This window comes from Protopterus annectens, chromosome 9.part0 (genome assembly GCF_019279795.1).
Source record: "Protopterus annectens isolate FY-2018-M chromosome 9.part0, PAN1.0, whole genome shotgun sequence".
Taxonomy (NCBI): Eukaryota; Metazoa; Chordata; order Ceratodontiformes; family Protopteridae; genus Protopterus; species Protopterus annectens.
The window spans coordinates 42,897,623-42,918,954 of NC_056743.1; the positions used below are offsets into that span (position 1 = coordinate 42,897,623).

Sequence of the window (21,332 nt, forward strand, 5' to 3'; positions counted from 1 at the left end):
GATATTAACAAGCAGGACTCACAGAATGCCCATGTTCCAACCACTGTAAATCACATGCCTGATATTAACAAGCAGGACTCACAGAATGCCCATGTTCCAACCACAGCAAATCGCATGCCTGATATTAACAAGCAGGACTCACAGAATGCCCATGTTCCAACCACAGCAAATCGCATGCCTGATATTAACAAGCAGGACTCACAGAATGCCCATGTTCCAACCACAGCAAATCACATGCCTGATATTAAGAAGCAGGACTCACAGAATGCCCATCTTCCAACCACTGTAAATTGCATGCCTGATATTAACAAGCAGGACTCACAGAATGCCCATGTTCCAACCACAGCAAATCGCATGCCTGATATTAACAAGCAGGACTCACAGAATGCCCATGTTCCAACCACAGCAAATCGCATGCCTGATATTAACAAGCAGGACTCACAGAATGCCCATGTTCCAACCACAGCAAATCACATGCCTTATATTAAGAAGCAGGACTCACAGAATGCCCATGTTCCAACCACAGCAAATCACATGCCTTATATTAAGAAGCAGGACTCACAGAATGCCCATGTTCCAACCACAGCAAATCACATGCCTTATATTAAGAAGCAGGACTCCCAGAATGCCCATGTTCCAACCACAGCAAATCACATGCCTGATATTAAGAAGCAGGACTCACAGAATGCCCAAGTTCCAACCACAGTAAATCACATGCCTGATATTAACAAGCAGGACTCACAGAATGCCCATCTTCCAACCACTGTAATTCACCTGCCTGATACTAACAAGCAGGACTCACAGAATGCCCATGTTCCAACCACAGCAAATCGCATGCCTGATATTAACAAGCAGGACTCACAGAATGCCCATGTTCGAACCACAGCAAATCGCATGCCTGATATTAACAAGCAGGACTCACAGAATGCCCATGTTCGAACCACAGCAAATCACATGCCTGATATTAACAAGCAGGACTCACAGAATGCCCATGTTCCAACCACAGCAAATCGCATGCCTGATATTAACAAGCAGGACTCAGAGAAAGCCCATGTTCGAACCACAGCAAATCACATGCCTGATATTAAGAAGCAGGACTCACAGAATGCCCATGTTCCAACCACAGCAAATCACATGCCTAATATTAAGAAGCAGGACTCACAGAATGCCCATGTTCCAACCACAGCAAATCACATGCCTTATATTAAAAAGCTGGACTCACAGAATGCCCATATTACAACCACAGCAAATCACATGCCTGATATTAAGAAGCAGGACTCACAGAATGCACATCTTCCAACCCCTGTAAATTGCATGCCTGATATTTTCAAGCAGGACTCACAGAATGCCCATGCTCCAACCACTGTAAATCGCATGCCTGATATTAAGAAGCAGGACTCATAAAATGCCCATGTTCCAATCACAGCAAATCGCATGCCTGATATTAAGAAGCAGGACTCACAGAATGCCCCTTTTTCAACCGCAGTAAATTGCATGTCTGATATTAACAAGCAGGACTAACAGAATGCCCATGTTCCAACAACAGTAAACCGCATGCCTGATATTAACAAGCAGGACTCACAGAATGCCCATGTTCCAACCACAGTAAATAGCATGTCTGATATTAACAAGCAGGACTCACAGAATGCCCATGTTCCAACCACAGTAAATCACATGCCTGATATTAACAAGCAGGACTCACAGAATGCCCATGTTCCAACCACAGTAAATCGCATGCCTGATATTAACAAGCAGGACTCACAGAATGCCCATGTTCCAACCACAGTAAATCGCATGCCTGATATTAACAAGCAGGACTCACAGAATGCCCATGTTCCAACCACAGTAAATCACATGCCTGATATTAACAAGCAGGACTCACAGAATGCCCATGTTCCAACCACAGTAAATCGCATGTCTGATATTAACAAGCAGGACTCACAGAATGCCCATGTTCTAATCACAGCAAATCGCATGCCTGATATTAACAAGCAGGACTCACAGAATGCCCATGTTCCAATCACAGCAAATCGCATGCCTTATATTAAGAAGCAGGACTCACAGAATGCCCCTGTTCCAACCAAAGTAAATCACATGCCTGATATTAAGAAGCAGGACTCACAGAATGCCCATGTTCCAACCACTGTAAATCTCATGCCTGATATTAACAAGCAGGACTCACAGAATGCCCCTGTTCCAACCAAAGTAAATTGCATGCCTGATATTAACAAGCAGGACTCACAGAATGCCCATGTTCCAACCACATCAAATCGCATGCCTGATATTAACAAGCAGGACTCACAGAATGCCCCTGTTCCAACCAAAGTAAATCACATGCCTGATATTAAGAAGCAGGACTCACAGAATGCCCAAGTTCCAAACACAGTAAATCACATGCCTGATATTAACAAGCAGGACTCACAGAATGCCCATGTTCCAACCACAGCAAATCGCATGCCTGATATTAAGAAGCAGGACTCACAGAATGCCCATGTTCCAAACACAGTAAATCGCATGCCTGATATTAACAAGCAGGACTCACAGAATGCCCATGTTCCAACCACTGTAAATCACATGCCTGATATTAACAAGCAGGACTCACAGAATGCCCATGTTCCAACCACTGTAAATCACATGCCTGATATTAACAAGCAGGACTCACAGAATGCCCATGTTCCAACCACAGCAAATCGCATGCCTGATATTAACAAGCAGGACTCACAGAATGCCCATGTTCCAACCACAGCAAATCACATGCCTGATATTAACAAGCAGGACTCACAGAATGCCCATGTTCCAACCACAGCAAATCGCATGCCTGATATTAAGAAGCAGGACTCACAGAATGCCCATGTTCCAACCACAGCAAATCACATGCCTGATATTAAGAAGCAGGACTCACAGAATGCCCATGTTCCAACCACAGCAAATCACATGCCTGATATTAAGAAGCAGGACTCACAGAATGCCCAAGTTCCAACCACAGTAAATCACATGCCTGATATTAACAAGCAGGACTCACAGAATGCCCATGTTCCAACCACAGTAAATCACATGCCTGATATTAACAAGCAGGACTCACACAATGCCCATGTTCCAACCACAGTAAATCACATGCCTGATATTAACAAGCAGGACTCACAGAATGCCCATGTTCCAACCACAGCAAATCGCATGCCTGATATTAAGAAGCAGGACTCACAGAATGCCCATGTTCCAACCACAGTAAATCGCATGCCTGATATTAACAAGCAGGACTAACAGAATGCACATGTTCCAACCACAGTAAATCACATGCCTGATGTTAACAAGCAGGACTCACAGAATGCCCATATTCCAACCACAGTAAATCGCATGCCTGAGATTAACAAGCAGGACTCACAGAATGCCCATGTTCCAACCACAGTAAATCGCATGCCTGAGATTAAGAAGCAGGACTCACAGAATGCCCATGTTCCAACCACAGTAAATCACAAGCCTGATATTAACAAGCAGGACTCACAGAATGCCCATGTACCAACCACAGTAAATCGCATGCCTGATATAAACAAGCAGGACGCACAGAATGCTCATGTTCTAATCACAGCAAATCGCATGCCTTATATTAAGAAGCAAGACTCACAGAATGCCCATGTTCCAACCAAAGTAAATCACATGCCTGATATTAAGAAGCAGGACTCACAGAATGCCCATGTTCCAACCACAGCAAATCACATGCCTGATATTAAGAAGCAGGACTCACAGAATGCCCATGTTCCAACCACAGTAAATCACCTGCCTGATATTAACCAGCAGGATGCACAGAATGCCCATGTTCCAACCACAGCAAATCACATGCCTGATATTAACAAGCAGGACTCACAGAATGCCCATCTTCCAACCACTGTAATTCACCTGCCTGATACTAACAAGCAGGACTCACAGAATGCCCATGTTCCAACCACAGCAAATCACAGGCCTGATATTAACAAGCAGGACTCACAGAATGCCCATGTTCCAACCACAGCAAATTGCATGCCTGATATTAACAAGCAGTACTCACAGAATGCCCATGTTCGAACCACAGCAAATCACAGGCCTGATATTAACAAGCAGGACTCACAGAATGCCCATGTTCCAACCACAGCAAATCGCATGCCTGATATTAACAAGCAGGATTCACAGAAAGTCCATGTTTGAACCACAGCAAATCACATGCCTAATATTAAGAAGCAAGACTCACAGAATGCCCATGTTCCAACCACAGCAAATCACATGCCTTATATTAAAAAGCTGGACTCACAGAATGCCCATATTACAACCACAGCAAATCACATGCCTGATATTAACAAGCAGGACTCACAGAATGCCCATGTTCCAACCACAGTAAATCGCATGCCTGATATTAACAAGCAGGACTCACAGAATGCCCATGTTCCAACCACAACAAATCACAGGCCTGATATTAACAAGCAGGACTCACAGAATGCCCATGTTCCAACCACAGTAAATCACATGCCTGATATTAACAAGCAGGACTCACAGAATGCCCATGTACCAACCACAGTAAATCGCATGCCTGATATTAACAAGCAGGACTCACAGAATGCCCATGTTCCAACCACAGCAAATCGCATGCCTGATATTAACAAGCAGGACTCACAGAATGCCCATGTTCGAACCACAGCAAATCACATGCCTGATATTAACAAGCAGGACTCACAGAATGCACATGTTCCAACCACAGTAAATCACATGCCTGATATTAACAAGCAGGACTCACAGAATGCCCATGTTCCAACCACAGTAAATCACATGCCTGATATTAACAAGCAGGACTCACAGAATGCCCATGTACCAACCACAGTAAATCACATGCCTGATATTAACAAGCAGGACTCACAAAATGCCCATGTTCCAACCACAGTAAATCACATGCCTGATATTAACAAGCAGGACTCACAGAATGCCCCTGTTCCAACCAAAGTAAATCACATGCCTGATATTAAGAAGCAGGACTCACAGAATGCCCATGTTCCAACCACAGTAAATCACATGCCTGATATTAAGAAGCAGGACTCACAGAATGCCCATGTTCCAACCACAGCAAATCGCATGCCTGATATTAAGAAGCAGGACTCACAGAATGCCCATGTTCCAAACACAGTAAATCGCATGCCTGATATTAACAAGCAGGACTCACAGAATGCCCATGTTCCAACCACTGTAAATCACATGCCTGATATTAACAAGCAGGACTCACAGAATGCCCATGTTCCAACCACAGCAAATCGCATGCCTGATATTAACAAGCAGGACTCACAGAATGCCCATGCTCCAACCACAGCAAATTGCATGTCTGATATTAACAAGCAGGACTCACAGAATGCCCATGTTCCAACCACAGCAAATCGCATGCCTGATATTAACAAGCAGGACTCACAGAATGCCCAAGTTCCAAACACAGTAAATCGCATGCCTGATATTAACAAGCAGGACTCACAGAATGCCCATCTTCCAACCACTGTAAATCACATGCCTGATATTAAGAAGCAGGACTCACAGAATGCCCATGTTCCAACCACAGCAAATCGCATGTCTAATATTAAGAAGCAGGACTCACAGAATGCCCATGTTCCAACCACAGCAAATCACATGCCTGATATTAAGAAGCAGGACTCACAGAATGCCCATGTTCCAACCACAGCAAATCCCATGCCTGATATTAAGAAGCAGGACTCACAGAATGCCCATGTTCCAAACACAGTAAATCGCATGCCTGATATTAACAAGCAGGACTCACAGAATGCCCATGTTCCAACCACAGTAAATCGCATGCCTGATATTAACAAGCAGGACTCACAGAATGCCCATGTTCCAACCACAGCAAATCGCATGCCTGATATTAAGAAGCAGGACTCACAGAATGCCCATGTTCCAACCACAGCAAATCGCATGCCTGATATTAAGAAGCAGGACTCACAGAATGCCCATGTTCCAACCACTGTAAATCGCATGTCTGATATTAACAAGCAGGACTCACAGAATGCCCATGTTCCAACCACAGTAAATCGCATGCCTGATATTAACAAGCAGGACTCACAGAATGCCCATGTTCCAACCATAGTAAATCACATGTCTGATATTAACAAGCAGGACTCACAGAATGCCCATGTTCCAACCAGAGTAAATTGCATGCCTGATATTAACAAGCAGGACTCACAGAATGCCCATGTTCCAACCAGAGTAAATCGCAAGCCTGATATTAACAAGCAGTACTCACAGAATGCCCATGTTCCAACCACAGTAAATCACATGCCTGATATTAACAAGCAGGACTCACAGAATGCCCATGTTCCAACCACTGTAAATCGCATGCCTGATATTAACAAGCAGGACTCACAGAATGCCCATGTTCCAACCACAGCAAATCACATGCCTGATATTAAGAAGCAGGACTCACAGAATGCCCATGTTCCAACCACAGTAAATCGCATGCCTGATATTAACAAGCAGGACTCACAGAATGCCCATGTTCCAACCACAGCAAATCACATGCCTGATATTAACAAGCAGGACTCACAGAATGCCCATGTTCCAACCACTGTAAATCGCATGCCTGATATTAACAAGCAGGACTCACAGAATGCCCATGTTCCAACCACAGCAAATTGCATGTCTGATATTAAGAAGTAGGACTCACAGAATGCCCATGTTCGAACCACAGCAAATCGCATGCCTGATATTAACAAGAAGGAATCACTGAAAATCCATGTTCCAACCACAACAAATCGCATGTCTAATATTACGAAGCAGGACTCACACAATGCCCATGTTCCAACCACAGCAAATCACATGCCTTATATTAAGAAGCAGGACTCACAGAATGCCCATGTTCCAACCACAGCAAATCACATGCCTTATATTAAGAAGCAGGACTCACAGAATGCCCATGTTCCAACCACAGTAAATCGCATGTCTGATATTAACAAGCAGGACTCACAGAATGCCCATGTTCCAACCACAGCAAATTGCATGTCTGATATTAACAAGCAGGACTCACAGAATGCCCATGTTCCAACCACAGCAAATCGCATGTCTGATATTAACAAGCAGGACTCACAGAATGCCCATGTTCCAACCACAGCAAATCGCATGCCTGATATTAACAAGCAGGACTCACAGAATGCCCATGTTCCAACCACAGTAAATCACCTGCCTGATATTAACCAGCAGGACGCATAGAATGGCCATGTTCCAACCACAGCAAATCACATGCCTGATATTAACAAGCAGGACTCACAGAATGCCCATCTTCCAACCACTGTAAATCGCATGCCTGATATTAACAAGCAGGACTCACAGAATGCCCATGTTCCAACCACAGCAAATTGCATGCCTGATATTAACAAGCAGGACTCACAGAAAGCCCATGTTCGAACCACAGCAAATCACATGCCTGATATTAAGAAGCAGGACTCACAGAATATCCATGTTCCAACCACAACAAATCACATGTCTAATATTAAGAAGCAGGACTCACAGAATGCCCATGTTCCAACCACAGCAAATCACATGCCTTATATTAAGAAGCAGGACTCACAGAATGCCCATGTTCCAACCACAGCAAATCACATGCCTGATATTAAGAAGCAGGACTCACAGAATGCCCATCTTCCAACCACAGTAAATCGCATGTCTGATATTAACAAGCAGGACTCACAGAATGCCCATGTTCCAACCACAGTAAATCGCATGCCTGATATTAACAAGCAGGACTCACAGAATGCCCATGTTCCAACCACAGTAAATCGCATGCCTGATATTAACAAGCAGGACTCACAGAATGCCCATGTTCCAACCACAGCAAATCGCATGTCTGATATTAACAAGCAGGACTCACAGAATGCCCATGTTCCAACCACAGTAAATCACATGCCTGATATTAACAAGCAGGACTCACAGAATGCCCATGTTCCAACCACAGTAAATCGCATGCCTGATATTAACAAGCAGGACTCACAGAATGCCCATGTTCCAACCACTGTAAATAGCATGTCTGATATTAACAAGCAGGACTCACAGAATGCCCATGTTCCAACCACAGCAAATCGCATGTCTGATATTAACAAGCAGGACTCACAGAATGCCCATGTTCCAACCACAGCAAATTGCATGCCTGATATTAAGAAGCAGGACTCACAGAATGCCCATGTTCCAACCACAGCAAATCGCATGCCTGATATTAACAAGCAGGACTCACAGAATGCCCATGTTCCAACCACAGCAAATCGCATGTCTGATATTAACAAGCAGGACTCGCAGAATGCCCATGCTCCAACCACAGCAAATTGCATGCCTGATATTAACAAGCAGGACTCACAGAATGCCCATGTTCCAACCACAGCAAATCGCATGTCTGATATTAAGAAGCAGGAATGGTGACAAAATCCTTACATTATCATCCACAGTAGCAATACTCCTCATTGAAGGAAATGTGTATCTTAATAAAATCTCTCCTTTGTCGTCTACATAAACCTGTGCTGCTGAACAAAGATGTGTGTATATTAATGAACTCACTATGTTATCTGCATTAACCTGTGCTTCTGATCAAATGAAGTGTGTATGTTAATGTAATGTCCACAATGCCATTGTCAGTAGCCTAAATGTATGAATGCTAACATGCTACAAAGCACCCTATGCACCTGCATCTGAGCAGCCTGGCTCCGCGCCCTATGCACCTGCATCTGAGCAGCCTGGCTCCGCGCCCTATGCACCTGCATCTGAGCAGCCTGGATCTGCACCCTATGCACCTGCATCTGAGCAGCCTGGATCTGCACCCTATGCACCTGCATCTGAGCAGCCTGGATCTGCACCCTATGCACCTGCATCTGAGCAGCCTGGATCTGCACCCTATGCACCTGCATCTGAGCAGCCTGGCTCCGCGCCCTATGCACCTGCATCTGAGCAGCCTGGCTCCGCGCTCTATGCACCTGCATCTGAGCAGCCTGGATCTGCACCCTATGCACTTGCATCTGAGCAGCCTGGCTCCGCACCCTATGCACCTGCATCTGAGCAGCCTGGATCTGCACCCTATGCACCTGCATCTGAGCAGCCTGGATCTGCACCCTATGCACCTGCATCTGAGCAGCCTGGATCTGCACCCTATGCACCTGCATCTGAGCAGCCTGGATCTGCACCCTATGCACCTGCATCTGAGCAGCCTGGATCTGCACCCTATGCACCTGCATCTGAGCAGCCTGGATCTGCACCCTATGCACCTGCATCTGAGCAGCCTGGATCTGCACCCTATGCACCTGCATCTGAGCAGCCTGGATCTGCACCCTATGCACCTGCATCTGAGCAGCCTGGATCTGCACCCTATGCACCTGCATCTGAGCAGCCTGGCTCCGCACCCTATGCACCTGCATCTGAGCAGCCTGGCTCCGCACCCTATGCACCTGCATCTGAGCAGCCTGGATCTGCACCCTATGCACATGCATCTGATCAGCCTGGATCTGCACCCTATGCACCTGCATCTGAGCAGCCTGGATCTGCACCCTATGCACCTGCATCTGAGCAGCCTGGATCTGCACCCTATGCACCTGCATCTGAGCAGCCTGGATCTGCACCCTATGCACCTGCATCTGAGCAGCCTGGATCTGCACCCTATGCACCTGCATCTGAGCAGCCTGGCTCTGCGCCCTATGCACCTGCATCTGAGCAGCCTGGCTCCGCACCCTATGCACCTGCATCTGAGCAGCCTGGCTCCGCACCCTATGCACCTGCATCTGAGCAGCCTGGATCTGCACCCTATGCACCTGCATCTGAGCAGCCTGGATCTGCACCCTATGCACCTGCATCTGAGCAGCCTGGATCTGCACCCTATGCACCTGCATCTGAGCAGCCTGGCTCCGCGCCCTATGCACCTGCATCTGAGCAGCCTGGCTCCGCGCCCTATGCACCTGCATCTGAGCAGCCTGGATCTGCACCCTATGCACCTGCATCTGAGCAGCCTGGCTCCGCACCCTATGCACCTGCATCTGAGCAGCCTGGCTCCGCACCCTATGCACCTGCATCTGAGCAGCCTGGATCTGCACCCTATGCACCTGCATCTGAGCAGCCTGGATCTGCACCCTATGCACCTGCATCTGAGCAGCCTGGCTCCACGCCCTATGCACCTGCATCTGAGCAGCCTGGCTCCGCGCCCTATGCACCTGCATCTGAGCAGCCTGGCTCCGCGCCCTATGCACCTGCATCTGAGCAGCCTGGATCTGCACCCTATGCACCTGCATCTGAGCAGCCTGGCTCCGCACCCTATGCACCTGCATCTGAGCAGCCTGGATCTGCACCCTATGCACCTGCATCTGAGCAGCCTGGCTCCACGCCCTATGCACCTGCATCTGAGCAGCCTGGCTCCGCGCCCTATGCACCTGCATCTGAGCAGCCTGGATCTGCACCCTATGCACCTGCATCTGAGCAGCCTGGATCTGCACCCTATGCACCTGCATCTGAGCAGCCTGGATCTGCACCCTATGCACCTGCATCTGAGCAGCCTGGCTCCGCACCCTATGCACCTGCATCTGAGCAGCCTGGCTCCGCACCCTATGCACCTGCATCTGAGCAGCCTGGCTCCGCGCCCTATGCACCTGCATCTGAGCAGCCTGGCTCCGCGCCCTATGCACCTGCATCTGAGCAGCCTGGATCTGCACCCTATGCACCTGCATCTGAGCAGCCTGGATCTGCACCCTATGCACCTGCATCTGAGCAGCCTGGATCTGCACCCTATGCACCTGCATCTGAGCAGCCTGGCTCAGCCCTATGCACCTGCATCTGAGCAGCCTGGCTCCGCGCCCTATGCACCTGCATCTGAGCAGCCTGGCTCCGCACCCTATGCACCTGCATCTGAGCAGCCTGGCTCCGCGCCCTATGCACCTGCATCTGAGCAGCCTGGATCTGCACCCTATGCACCTGCATCTGAGCAGCCTGGCTCCGCGCCCTATGCACCTGCATCTGAGCAGCCTGGCTCCGCACCCTATGCACCTGCATCTGAGCAGCCTGGATCTGCACCCTATGCACCTGCATCTGAGCAGCCTGGCTCCGCGCCCTATGCACCTGCATCTGAGCAGCCTGGATCTGCACCCTATGCACCTGCATCTGAGCAGCCTGGCTCCGCACCCTATGCACCTGCATCTGAGCAGCCTGGCTCCGCCCTATGCACCTGCATCTGAGCAGCCTGGATCTGCACCCTATGCACCTGCATCTGAGCAGCCTGGATCTGCACCCTATGCACCTGCATCTGAGCAGCCTGGATCTGCACCCTATGCACCTGCATCTGAGCAGCCTGGCTCCGCGCCCTATGCACCTGCATCTGAGCAGCCTGGATCTGCACCCTATGCACCTGCATCTGAGCAGCCTGGCTCCGCGCCCTATGCACCTGCATCTGAGCAGCCTGGATCTGCACCCTATGCACCTGCATCTGAGCAGCCTGGATCTGCACCCTATGCACCTGCATCTGAGCAGCCTGGCTCCAAGACAGCTTGCATCAATCTGCGCTCATAGCAGGAGCTGATTGTTTGCCAAAATGACCCTTAATTTAGTCAAGAATAAGCTTCTGCTTATAAATGTGCATTTTGGACCTTAACTTTTTTATTCTGTTAACTAAGTGTGTCTAATATCTTTTAGATACTTTAGAATGAGATAATCTTAAAATAAGGCTATATTTTTGAAGATTTACATCAGTTTGATAATGAAACTATCAAATATATAGCTCTGATCGGCTAAAACAATCAATTATTTTTTTCATTCAGGAAAACAGCAAGTGAATGCAATGTTCTGAAAATGAATGAATATATCAATACTTTCTATGTGGTTAGCAATAAGCCTATGTCATTGTGATTATTTGCTATCAATTGTAAAAGTTACATATCACATTTTAAAAAATGTTGTGTAATATGCAATTTTCAAATAAGAGCTTTAAGATGTTATGACTTTCTTCAAAATCTCATGACTTAAAGGACATCCTAAAACATCCATGCCAAACTCAAGAGTATTCTATCGTAGTATTACTTTGCAGATATTCGGAGTGGGCATTGGGCTGTTTTGTGTGGCTATAGTTTACCATTATACTTGAATTTCTAATAATGGCTCACTACATTGTTGCTTCATTCAAATGGCTAGAGTTAAAGAAATGAAGTTACAAGTGAAACAATATTGCAATTGTTACATTATCAGTTGCAGAACTCTTGTAAACTCAGCTACAGTATTCCATGATAGTTTAAGCCTTGTAATGAAACCAGCTGTACAGATAATAAAACAATGAGTTCTACTTCTAGGATTCCCATTATGCAAGTTTAGGAAATCCTTGCACCCTCTTCTCATGCACTGCCACTCGAAACATTTCAATTTGCTTGTAAGTAGCTTGCGGCTTATTTGATGCTATGTTTGTTAGACCCCAAAGCAGAGAAGTAATAATACCAGAAAATGGCCCCAGAGATGTTCAAAGATTTCAATTATCTTTAGCTTTCTTTCCAGGGACTGGGCTATGGTACGCTGTGTCACCCTCAAGTATCACTTGAGACTGGACTGCATATTTTGCCACTGTCTTTCCAGTTTTCCAGACTATTTCTTTGTGGCCACATCTACTTAGTGCAGTCAGCACGCAGAGGTGCTAAGGGGCCAACAGAGACAAAAGAGAATTGTTTAACAAAAGGACAGAGCAAAATAGAAGGAAAAAATTGAAACTGCAGTACCAAGCTCAAAAGCAAACAGAGGAAACTAATAGCTTTGCAAGTGCTCCTCCCTCTCAATTACTGGGATCCAGTGTGGAGAATATGGCAACAGTGGTTCACACAAATTCGAATATGTTTAATCCCTTCCGTACATATAAACCTCACATTCATCAGCATTACTTCATTACTCAACCACCCAAGCAGGCCTAGTGCTGGAATAGACCCACCAGCTGTGAAACCCTGTCTTCTTCAGGTTGTATTCAGCTAATGAAGGATATGCAAATTAAAAGCTTATGGGATTACTGTGTGCTTACACCAGTTCCCCTACTGTGATAAAGTACTAATATATGTGTTACTAAACTGGTTTAAGACACTGGATAATTTAAGTGCATTGATTGGGAGTTGTTCTCTCAGCCCTACCCCTTACAGGAATGTTTGTAGCCCAGTTGAACAGAAGGTTTATGCTGTGACAGGGTTTCATGCTGTCTTTTTCTTACGGGAACCTACAGTCTCTGTATTCACTTAATATGTCCATGCAGACTTGCATTCTTTTATTGAAACAAAAGATACTAGAAGATGAAGCATATTTTTTGTTCAGCAGAAATGTTTAAAATGTAATCTAAATGCTGAATAATGCTGACTGAACATTTATACATACAGTCCTTCATTTCAATGCAATCAAAGTGGATATTAATAAAGTGGTTAATTTACACTGCACCACGTACTGTAATCCAGCATTAGATTCTGTTACTGGCTAGTTAGGTAACTAAAGGGAAACATTCACCTTCCTTGTAAACTAGATGTCATGAGCTCAGACTTCATATTGTTTACAGTTAATGATATTCACAAAATGTAACAGTAGAGTTTTAAAATGACACAACATACATTTACATTTACATTTACATCACAGGCACAGTGACTGCATAAAAATGAACTTGAAAAGTGAATGCCTCATTAGTGGTTATTGTAAAAAAGTCAAACTGCCTGAAACCTAAGAATGGTAGTTAATAGGCGCATTAGTTTGTCAGGCCTGTTTGGTGTTTTCCTCTTCTCTGGTTATTATTTCCACCCTGTTAACAGACCCTCATATGTGGCTTGGACTACAAACTGAATTTGTCTGCAGGCTCAGTTATTTAACGTGCTTCATACTTTTAAAATGAAGTTTGTACTCTTGCTTTAGCCTCTAGCTTCTGAAAAGTGAAGTGCTGTTACTTGAAATGCTGACTAGAAGAAGTGTTTTATTTTATTGACAGGATTACTGGTAGCAACATCTCACTAGTACATCTGATTATAGAGATTACTAGTAAAACTAACATTATTTCATTTTTCTGGCACAAGTTTACTCGTGTTGCATGATCTCGAAGTACACTTCCAGTAGCATAGAGGGCTAAATTCCTAACTACAGCCCCACTGACCTGGATTCATTCACCAGCTTGTGCAACTTACAGAGCAGCAGGGATGGTACTCATCCGAAGTGTCCCAGAACACAAAGACTGAATGGCTGAAAAAAACAGACTTACATATACTAAGTCCAAATGGTATATATATATATATATATATATATATATATATATATATATATATATATATATATATATATATATATATATATATATATACATACATGAACATATATATGTATTATTATAAGGCATTTTATTTTATGCTTTATCTTTGGCACTAACTAAAGCAACCATGGTTAACTACTGAACAGTTTATAGAAATACAAAAACTCGGCTCAAAATGTTTAACATACTAACATGAACGAAAACATCAGCACCTACAAGTTATCTGATTTTGTACCATTCACCCCTTGAGAGCTTAGAACCTTATTCTGCCTTTTCCACCATCTGGAAAACTGATAATCGAGCTGCTTTTTTGCAGATAAGCATGTTTCAGTGTACTTAAGTGATTACTAGTTGGAAGAAAACATAAACAAGATCAGACATGATAAACTCTGTTACCTTTATTATAAACAAGTAAGTCTTATCATTTCTTAGAGCCACATTAAACTGTCCAGGACAAATGAATATGATCTGATATGCGGTATAAAATAAACCAGGCAGCCATTAAAGTATAGAATAAAAAACATGACTGACAATGCTGACAGTAAGGTATGTTTATTCTAATCACAACTATTCCTGGGCTGTAATTATACAAGGAAAATATGTTGTTATTTTATGCCATATTAGAAAATGTTGTTGAATTGCAAATGAAAGCTGATGAAATCAATGTTTAAATTTCTCTGAACCTTTCTTATAATCTTGGTGCCTCATTAAAACACTTGGAACTACGACAGTCATTCTGATTAAGGTTTCATATCAAATAAAAGTTTCACTAGCCCCTTACACCTCCCCACTGTCCCTCTCATGTTTTCTCTCCATTCTGGTCCCACACAAGCCAAATATTTTACTTTTTTCCTTTGCTTTTTTCGCGTATTACTTTTTAGCTTTTTTTGCTATATTTTTATCACATTCTAACGAGTGTGGAGGAATGGATTGAATTAAGTTAGGGGCTTGTGGCAACTAGGTTCCCAGAATTCCTAGAGTTCTAGATTCTTTGAAGTGCCATCTTAAAGCTTTTCTTGTTTTGTACAACCTTTTGATTCAATAATGGTCTAAACAAAAGTCATGTGAACAGAAAGAAATTACGTCTTTTGTTTTCTTTCAAGGAAAAAGCTATGCCTAAAGCTTAATGCTCAAAGCTAACAAAATAGTAGTTCCAAATAAACTTAAATGAGAAATGCTTGTAAAGATATACAGCTCCCATACGGAAGTGCCTCCCTCTAAAAGAAAGATAGTTACCGTATGTGTATCGGTCTGATGTTAGATTAGGGTGAAAGCCAAAGGACAAGGTCAAGCCCAACGTCCAAGACCTCTGGTGTCATGGAATCCCACACCAAGACAAATGTCAAACAAGAAATGCATAATACTATCCTTTGGGAAGTCATCCGCCCCTTATAACAACACACATGTCCTGTGCAGACCACCTCAAGTCCCTATCCCTGTATTCTGTCTCCTACAGGCCTTTGGGGGGGTGTATATGCCTGGCATACAGGGCATTGTCAGATCCCACTCTGATGAACCTCCTGCATATCTGCAAAATAAACAGCACCAGAATTACCCATTCTAAAGACTTAAACCTTGCCTATGATATAAATAAGAGCTACTGGCAAGGGAGGTATGCATCCCAGAGACTACCCAGTCTCTGGAACAGGCTCCCCATCCATGTGAAGCAGAGTTCCTCCCTAACCCAATTCAAGTGTAACTTGGACAATTGGATAGAGAACAGGAAATTCATCCCTGGTTTGACACCTATGTCTCTAATGAGCACAGGTAACTTACAAATGGTTCATCTACCAGGCCCCTGCTTGTAAATGTTTAATTTTCCAAGCCCCTGCTTACACTTATCAAGGGTACAAGAACTTGTCAGAGATTTGGGATGCATGGCTATGCTTAAAAAGGGTCTATATCAGAACATCGAAGTTTTAAATCTTAGAATGTTCTAATATCAACCTGTTTTAATCGAATGCTAAAAATAGCAAAGCTGCAGAACACCAAATTATTTCCTAGGGAAAGAATTTGGATGGCCGGTTCTGTGGCTTCGCTATTTTTAGCACTGTGGTGGAGATTTATGGGTCAGGTTCAGGTAAGTGTGCGATTGTGTGGTTGTTAGGATTAGGGTGCCAGTTAGGTGAGTTAGGGTTAGGGTGCGGGTTAGGTGAATTAGGTTTAGGGGCGGGTTAAATGAGTTAGGGTTAGAGCGCAGGTTAGGTGAGTGTGTGATAGTGACAGACTTTAGGGTTAGGGTTTGTGTTAAGGTAAGTGGATAGATAGTAGTGTATGTATAGTTTAGTGTAGGGTTAGTTGTAGGATTATAAGTGTATGTGTGTGTATTGATGTTTTTTAGGTGTGCTTGTGTTGGGTGTATGTGTTTCTGAATGTTCGATATTATGTGGTTTAGATATTTTAGGTTCGATGAAATAGCATTTGCTATTTTCATCTTTCGATAACGTGATATAAATGACTTAAAAAGGCCCTTGTGGTCATTAGCCTAGTAAACACCTATGAACCTATGGACCTAAATGGCCACTGACATACATTATACTGCTAAGGGTCTGGTTGAGAAAATCACAGCACCTGGGTAAAACCCACAGAGACAGAAAGTACATGCAGTCTCCACACAGAATGAATCAAAGATAAAAACACAACCTCAGAAGCAATCCCTGTGAGCTAGCAATGCTACTCGCTACATAGCTGTGGCAGTTGTTTTCACACACATCCTGCTAATACCAGCACAGTCAGTCACTTACTGTGAGCAAAGTTGATATTTGTCATAGAAAATTAAAAAGGAATTATGGCCAACGTGTTACTTTTAGATAAACCACAATCCCCCTCCAACACACACACTGTTGCTCACTGTCATTTTCGTTACAGATGACCCCCCAATCCCATCAATTATAGCAACTTTACTCATGGTGAACAGCTTGGACTTCCTGCCTGGAATATTCCATGCAACGTCCCATAAGTGTACACTAGTTCTGCACTGCCTGGAGTATTCCATGCGGCGTCCCATAAGTGTACACTAGTTCTGCACTGCCTGGAGTATTCCATGCAGCGTCCCATAAGTGTACACTACTTCTGCACTGCCTGGAGTATTCCATGCGGCGTCCCATAAGTGTACACTAGTTCTGCACTGCCTGGAGTATTCCATGCGGCGTCCCATAAGTGTACACTACTTCTGCACTGCCTGGAGTATTCCATGCGGCGTCCCATAAGTGTACACTACTTCTGCACTGCCTGGAGTATTCCATGCAGCGTCCCATAAGTGTACACTAGTTCTGCACTGCCTGGAATATTCCATGTGGCGTCCCATAAGTGTACACTAGTTCTGCACTGCCTGGAGTATAACATGCGGCGTCCCATAAGTGTACACTAGTTCTGCACTGCCTGGAATATTCCATGCGGCGTCCCATAAGTGTACACTAGTTCTGCACTGCCTGGAATATTCCATGCGGTGTCTCATAAGTGTACACTAGTTCTGCACAGCCTGGAGTATCCCATGCGGTGTCACATAAGTGTACACTAGATCTGCACTGCCTGGAGTATTCCATGCGGCGTCCCATAAGTGTACACTAGTTCTGCACTGCCTGGAGTATTTCATGCGGTGTCCCATAAGTGTACACTAGTTCTGCACTGCCTGGAGTATTCCACACAGCGTCACATAAGTGTACACTACTTCTGCACTGCCTGGAGTATTCCATGCAGTGTCCCATAAGTGTACACTAGTTCTGCACTGCATGGAATATTCCATGCAGTGTCACATAAGTGTACACTAGTTCTGCACTGCCTGGAGTATTCCATGCAGCGTCCTATAAGTGTACACTAGTTCTGCACTGCCTGGAGTATTCCATGCAGTGTCACATAAGTGTACACTAGTTCTCAAAGGAAGAATAATACCTATGTAAACCGAACAAATAACAGTAGGCTCAGTTACAAATATGTACTAATAAACCTTCTATCCAGCAATTATAGCCAAATGTATTGACTGTATACACCTCAAATATGAAATTGTTATACAATAAAAATAATAATTTGGCACAATCATTTATTTAACACACCAACACACACACTCACAGAAGTGACTGCCATCAGTTCTTTCCACGACTGTGATTGTACACCCCAGAAGTTTGAAAGAGATCAAATTAATGAGCAAATAATTAATAACTAATTATCTGCCACACAGGAATGTGTTTCTCAGCTTACTGCTGTCAGAATACAAAATACAGCCCACTGTCTGTACCCCTCCCACCTATAATATATATCCAAACCTCTTAGCTGAAGAATTAAGGAGAAATCTAAACAATGGATAACAACAAAAGACCAAAATCAAGGCCGTATATCACCCAAATAAACTTTGAAAATTTACAATTGAATTAGCATGCTTTTTCAGTCTAAAACTCACTGTTCAACACTATTAGTTTGTAGGGACTGCATTCCTCACTAATTAGCAGAAAAATACATACTTAGCAAGAGTGAACAAATAAATTTATGAGGCTAAATCAGAGACATTCTCTGAAATCTGGGACAGTTCAGAGCAGGTATATCACCCCCCTCCCCACACACACACACACACACACACCACATGCACATACCAACAAGCAATATGGAAGATCACCAATTCACCTACAGCACATCATTGAAATGTAGACATAATCTATAGCACTCAGTACAAGAAGGAGGTGCAGACTCCAAAGAAAATGTATCCCAGCCAAGAACTAAACACTGTGAGTCAGCATCACAAGCAGCATCTCCATTCCGGCACCCAATATTTCCTATAATGTAACAATATTTGCTGTAACAAGTTCATGTTTCTTGTATGTAGAATAGTTTGTGTGTGTGTGTGTGTGTGTGTGTGTGTGTGTGTGTGTGTGTGTGTGTGTGTGTGTGTGTGTGTGTGTATGTGTGTGTGTGTGTGTGTGTGTGTTGTACCTTTAAGAAACAAGCACGTGCTCGCTTCAGTGCCATTTTGAGAGTGCAGCCAGAGAATGAGCATGCTCATACATGTAATAGCTAATTTGTTTATAGGTTTATCTAAGTTAAATTTATTAAGCCTCATTCCTGATGTGTTTGTACGTAATAAAGTTGTTTGAACAGAATCCACAAAGGCTTGTCTATTTTATCCTGACTGGATGAGTGACATGGTGTCAGAACTAGGATTCTAGAGGCTGCTATTCAGAGCTACGAGGTTCAGAGTTAACAGTGAAGGTAAACTAAGAGAAACACGCAAGAAAAAGGGCCAGAAATGAACCAAAGGTAATGAAAACTTGCACAAGTGATTTATTTTATAAAAAAAAGATAAAATGGAGCACTACAAGTATACAAACCACATCATTAAACAAGCGAGAGGCACAAAAGGTTTATTAATTATACGAAATGTTTAAAGTTTAGATATTTGATAAAATGATTATCAGAAAAGCAAACGCGATAAAAGTAAAACGAGCACAAGAAAAGTACAATGGGCTTGGAAAAAGATTAAACGAGCAAAACAAATTTAATAAAGGCAAAACAGGTACATTAAGCATAAATAAAACAAGGCAACTGCATGTTTGTTGGCAAAGCACTGTATTTTGGCATAACTACTATTTTACATTGTATTCAAGGCATAACTAGAGTTATTTGAAGTATCTCAAAATGTGTAAAAATGCTTACAGTGTGTGCTTATTACTGTGCATTTATGCCGAAGAGTTTGTGTGCAAAGTAAAACTATTTCATGAAGTACAGTCAAAGTACAGCTATTTTGAAAAGTTTCTTGTGCTGGGTGTGCCTATTCGCAAAGTGCTGCTATTACAGAGTATTTCTTGAACTGTAAATAGTTATTTGGCAAAGTACAACCATTTTGGGAAACTTTCAGTGTGCCGTGTACTGTTTGTTTGCCAAGTGCAGTTACTTCAAAATGTTTTTTACTCTGAGCTTCTTCTGCCCAGTTTATTTGCACAGTGCAGTTATTTTGAAATGTTTCTTACACTGATAAGAAGTGATTTCTTACAGTACAGCAAATTTCAAGAGTATTACAGTGCACAGGGGACTTATTTTGCAAAGTTCAGTTATTCAGAGGCTTGTTTTGCTAGTGAGCTTAGTTACAAATACTGGCATACATTTCTGGCATATGTATATGTGTATGTGTTCATGCATACTTGCAAAAGCTTTCGCTGGTATATGTTAATATGGCAGATGGATTTCGAAAATCATCACCATTGGTGTTTGATCAGAATATTGCAAAGAACTGGAGAATATTTGAGCAAGAGTACAATATTTTATACAAGTAGCTTATTCTGACAAAGATGCATGCACCAGGGCATTCATTTTGCTAAACCTAGCGGGGTCAGAGGCCATTGAAAGGAAGCATTAATTTGTGTATGCACCAGCAGTATATGAACCCGTGGTGGTGGTGCTGCGGTAGCGTTGTCACCTTACAGTTAGACGCTGTCCGGTTCGATTCTCAGCTAGAGCGTCTTCTGTGTGAAGACATGCGTGAATGGGCATACCTTCGTTGAAGGTTGTGCATCAGGGCTGGTAACTCAGCACGTAAAAATCAACTACCAATCATTAGCGGACCGGAGTTCCACTGCGGCGACCCCAAACCGGGAAAAGCCGAAAGACACAAACAAACCAGCAGTATATGAAAGAGAAGGTGAAAACCATCATATTGTTGTACAGGCTGAGTCAAGGGAAGAACCCGAGTGTTTGAAGCGCAAATTCAGGGAAATGTGTAACCCCTAGACAAATATTACTTTACAGAGGCATCTGTTTTACATAAGATATCAAAAACCAGGGGAAACTTTTGCAGCTTATATTACTGACCTGAGCAACAAACCTAAATCTTGTCAGTTTGGTGACTTAAAAGATGAGTTAATAAAGGACAGACTTGTGTGTGGTATTAATAGTGCTGCAGTGAAAAAGATTTTGCTGTGTGACAGAGATTTAACTCTGAGCAAACTATTGAGATTTGTCAAATCCATGAAGTTACAGAAAGGCACACATGGATGTTGTACATGATAACAGCATGGTTTCAGCAGGCTCCCGTGTAAATGTAGACAGCATGCAACACATGGCTAGCAGA

The 21,332-nt window shown here is 43.7% G+C and overlaps 1 protein-coding gene across 1 annotated transcript; it reads left to right on the forward strand.

Moving 5' to 3' along the window:
- The first annotated feature begins 8,653 nt into the window (after positions 1-8,653).
- Positions 8,654-10,816, forward strand: LOC122810493 (spidroin-2-like). Its single transcript, XM_044082074.1, has one exon. It carries the CDS (start codon positions 8,654-8,656, stop codon positions 10,814-10,816), a length of 2,163 nt encoding a protein of 720 aa, XP_043938009.1.
- The last annotated feature ends 10,516 nt before the right edge of the window (positions 10,817-21,332 follow it).

Excerpts from the sequence above, each read along its gene's own strand:
- LOC122810493 (XM_044082074.1), top strand. The coding sequence starts at position 8,654 with ATGCTAACATGCTACAAAGCACCCTATGCACCTGCATCTGAGCAGCCT.